Here is a 3,892-nt window from a genome sequence, read left to right as displayed (position 1 = left end):
TCTTACACATCCTCTCTTCCACACATTCACGTATATACACACACACATACACTCTTACACATCCTCTCTTCCACACATTCACGTATATACACACACACATACACTCTTACACATCCTCTCTTCCACACATTCACGTATATACACACACACACATGATGTGCTTACACTTACACTCACAAACACACCCACAGTCACAGGCATGGTATGTAAAAGAACAATTGTTCGCTTTTAAGCACAAGGGGGCTATGTCGGAAAATGCTGTTTTGAGAAAATTGAAGGTAAAGTTTTTGGACCCTTGTTAAGTTTCTTTAAAATACAAGGAGAGTTTTCTCTATAACCAAACAAATATACTCACCAATGAAACCAAACTTCTCCTATAGGTAGGGCAATGCCAACTTTTGGTGTAGGTCAAGATTTCTGGAAAACCCAACCCGCAAAATCTGAGTTAGCCCGCTTGTCCGGAAAAGCAACCAATTATTGTTGACACTAATAATGCCCTGGATAGATACATAATTACTTTGTTGTTTTCTGGAGAGGAGAAGATAAAAATGTCAGCTCATGTGCCGAAAGCCGCCGTCTTTGGACTACCACGAGAATATAGTATAACCCTATCCGTATGCCCTGGGGTCATTTTGTACCCCCGGGGTTGTATTCTTCACATTTTAGAATACTTCTAGTGTGAAGATCTCTTTGAAACTTTCAGTTTTTCTCAAAAAATCATTTTGACAGACTGCTATGCAAAGCGTACGGATCGGATAAACGAGTAAATTTTCTCTTTGGAAAGTGGCGGCACAGAGTTCCCATGTAGTATGGATACAAATAGTAAAACATGACGTATTGATAAGGATAATCAGTAGAAGTTCATCAGCCACTTAGAGACAATTGAAATGGAGTCTACATCTGTGTCCCATTTGATGATGGTTAAGATAATAATGATAATTTCAAATTCATAAAGAGCATATCGTATGCTATACAGCATGCTCTATGCACTTAACAATTATCATGGCACCAAAAATATGCACATTTACTACTTGGGCTTTATAAACATTTTGTGTTCTTGGCCTTTATAAGTAAAACTAAGGAGGTTGATTATTGGTCACAGAAAAGCAGACAAATGAAGTGCTTGCTTAGAAAAAAAGATTTCAGTTTTTATTGTGTTCCACTAATATTATAATTCAAAAGAAGGAATAATTATTTTTAAGGGCGGATGGTTTGGGGGCGTCACTGGTAGGACCTACTTCTTTTCTTTCCCTGTGTTGTTTCTATCTGTCTGTCTTGCTTTTTCCGCGCACTAGATCTATATGTGTCACGACACTGGAATCAGGCTCTCATCAATTTTTGGGCATGTTGTGTTATTGGTATCATCTTGAAGCTTGTTCATTTGTCTTGCTTTGGATGAAAAAAATACCCATTTGTCTTGAATAGAAGTCGAGATATTTGCAAATGAAGGAGATGGGGGTCACCTGGTTTTAGAGGTAAAATTATTGAGAAAATGGCCGCCAATGATGAGTTATTTCCCTAGCTTGAATTGACGTTTTTCCGTAAAATCCACAAAGAAATGCGTTTTTTAATAGGCATGAAAGGTGTTGAGCCAAAAAACAAAAATCTGATAAGAATTCACAAAACCTGTGGAAAAATGCCAGTTTCTTCACTTTGATTATTTTGACGAGTGCCTGATTTCACCACGCTGCCTCACATATGACCCTTATTGTGTTAATATGCTTCTCTTAACTTGACTCAAAAGGAATAATATTGATTTGCAATGTCGTTGTATTTGTTTATTTATTGATGTGGGTGGTTGATGGATGCTCTGGTGTGGTTTGCTCCTTCTTTCCTATCAAACATCTGTCGTCCTTATCTCCCCTCCTTCTTTTTTGTGTTTGTTACTCTCTTGTAACACATAATCTATTCTTCGGCATTTATATGACCTTATTGTGTTGCAAGTGCCATAAAAGTAGTCTCACTAAAACTATATTTATTTATTGATGTTTTTGCTTTGTTTTTCTGCAGTGATAACCACAGAGAAGACTAGCATCTTGTTACGATATCTTCACCAACAGTGGGATAAAAAGGTGAGGAAATGATTTTTTTGGGAGGATTTTAGGAGGGATGGGGGGGGGGGGTGTGAGTCAGTGGATACATAACACTTGTACATTACATTCTTTCTTGAGAAAAGAGGATGTATTGATGAACTGAGAGGTTTGAAGGCAGCAATGGTGTAGTTCTTAAAAGTTTATCAAGGACGAAAGAGTCCTGATTTCTGTCCTGCTTATTGGCTGGTTGAGAAGTTATTCAAAGAAAAATTGTCAGAGATACCACGCCTTGCAGTTGCTAACATTTTGTATTTTTTTAAGATCCCTATTCATTTCGTATGTTAGTTTGTGGGTGGTTGGCGGGTGCTCTGGTGTGGTTTGCTTCTTCTTTCCTATCAACTATGAAACATCTATCGTCTTTATCTCCCCCTTCTTCTTTTTTATGTTTGTTACTCTCTTGTAACACCTCTAATCTTCTGGCGCTCACATGACCTTATGCAGTTGCGAGCGCTGTAAAACCTCTACTAAACTAATATGTTCATTTTTTATTTGAATTGTATGTTCTTGATTTACCTTTAATGTGTTGTTTTTTTAAAACTTATATGTGAGCTCAAAGAGTGTAAAGAAACACTCATGCTATGCTAGGTCTACTCTACATTTTTTTATATTAAATATCACTCCAATTGAACATTTTTTTTTTACGCTCAAAGTCAAAGGCCACACTAACTATTCAGAATGGAAATTTTGACTTTAACAAGTGGGCATGTGTAAAAGGAGATCATATCGTTCCTACAATGTTTTTGTGGCAACAACTGCCCTTATCATATCCCCCCCCCCCCTTATTTTCTATGTATGTATATAACTCTCTAGTAACACCTCTAAATCTTTGGCACTTTTACGACATAAAGTTATTGTCTAATGCACTTTCACTGAATGTATGAATTAACTTGCCATGTAAAGCCTACTTCCGTGGGTGGTTGGCGGGTGCTCTGGTGTGGTTTGCTCTTTCTTTCCTGTCAAATATCTTTCGTCTTTATCTCCACTCCTTCTCTTTTGTGTTTGTTACTCTCTTGTAACACCTCTAATCTTCAACGCTTATATGACCTTATTGTGTTGCAAATGCCATAAAGCTCTTACTAAGACTAAAAAGCCTGCCTCCCCTGTGTCGACAGAACACGAGCAAGAAGCGAGACAGCCAGAAGGCCAACTTGTCGGAGGCCGCCACCGAAGGAGGATCCTCGTCCAAAGTGGCCCGAGTCAACTCAACCGACAGTTCATAGACGTCTGTCTGCTGCTCTGTGTGTGTGTGTGTGGGGGGGGGGGGGGTGCTGCTGTCACGACTGGGGGGGCGGGGGGGGGGGTTCTACTCACTATTTCAGTTTGATGTTTGAATGGGCTTGACGGTATGACAGCTGGGTTGGGGTGGGGAGGGGGGAGGGATGTCGTTCACCAGGGTTGGAAAGTATGAAAGTGATTTTCTTCTTTTGTATGGGTGAACTTTCATTGTAAATAAAACGGATATCTTATGTGGATAGATAAAAATGTCAAAGATTTGTTTGTCTTGTTTGTTATGTCATGTATATATATATATGGAAAAGTGAGTGGTTACTTTGGCTAAGGATTCTATGTGAAAGGACTTGACTGTTACGAAAATTTATGTTTCAAATAGTTGAAAACATCAGAGTTGCAAGTGCATGAAAGAACAAGTTTTATGAAACAAAAGCGGATGCCTGGTTATCTTTACATGATTGTTTTTTTAAGGTTCAGTTCTTCAAATGTACATGTCACCATTTGACCGTTTCATTATGTCATGTATATATATATATATGGAAAAGTGAGTGGTTGATTTGGCTATGGAT

The 3,892-nt window shown here is 38.4% G+C and overlaps 1 protein-coding gene across 1 annotated transcript in view; it reads left to right on the top strand.

Annotated features, from left to right (window-relative positions):
• LOC101846372 (DET1- and DDB1-associated protein 1) overlaps positions 1–3,351 on the top strand; it is an 8,999-nt gene extending 5,648 nt beyond the window's left edge. Inside the window, exons 4-5 of the mRNA XM_005104447.3 lie at positions 2,011–2,072; positions 3,206–3,351. Of these exons, the coding sequence (XP_005104504.1) occupies positions 2,011–2,072; positions 3,206–3,313 (170 nt within the window). The 3' untranslated portion in view covers positions 3,314–3,351. The remainder of the gene's footprint in view (positions 1–2,010; positions 2,073–3,205) is intronic.
• Positions 3,352–3,892: the final 541 nt, after the last annotated feature.

Source organism: Aplysia californica, unplaced genomic scaffold, assembly GCF_000002075.1.
Source record: "Aplysia californica isolate F4 #8 unplaced genomic scaffold, AplCal3.0 scaffold00420, whole genome shotgun sequence".
Taxonomy (NCBI): Eukaryota; Metazoa; Mollusca; class Gastropoda; order Aplysiida; family Aplysiidae; genus Aplysia; species Aplysia californica.
This window is presented reverse-complemented; position numbering and strand designations above follow the sequence as displayed.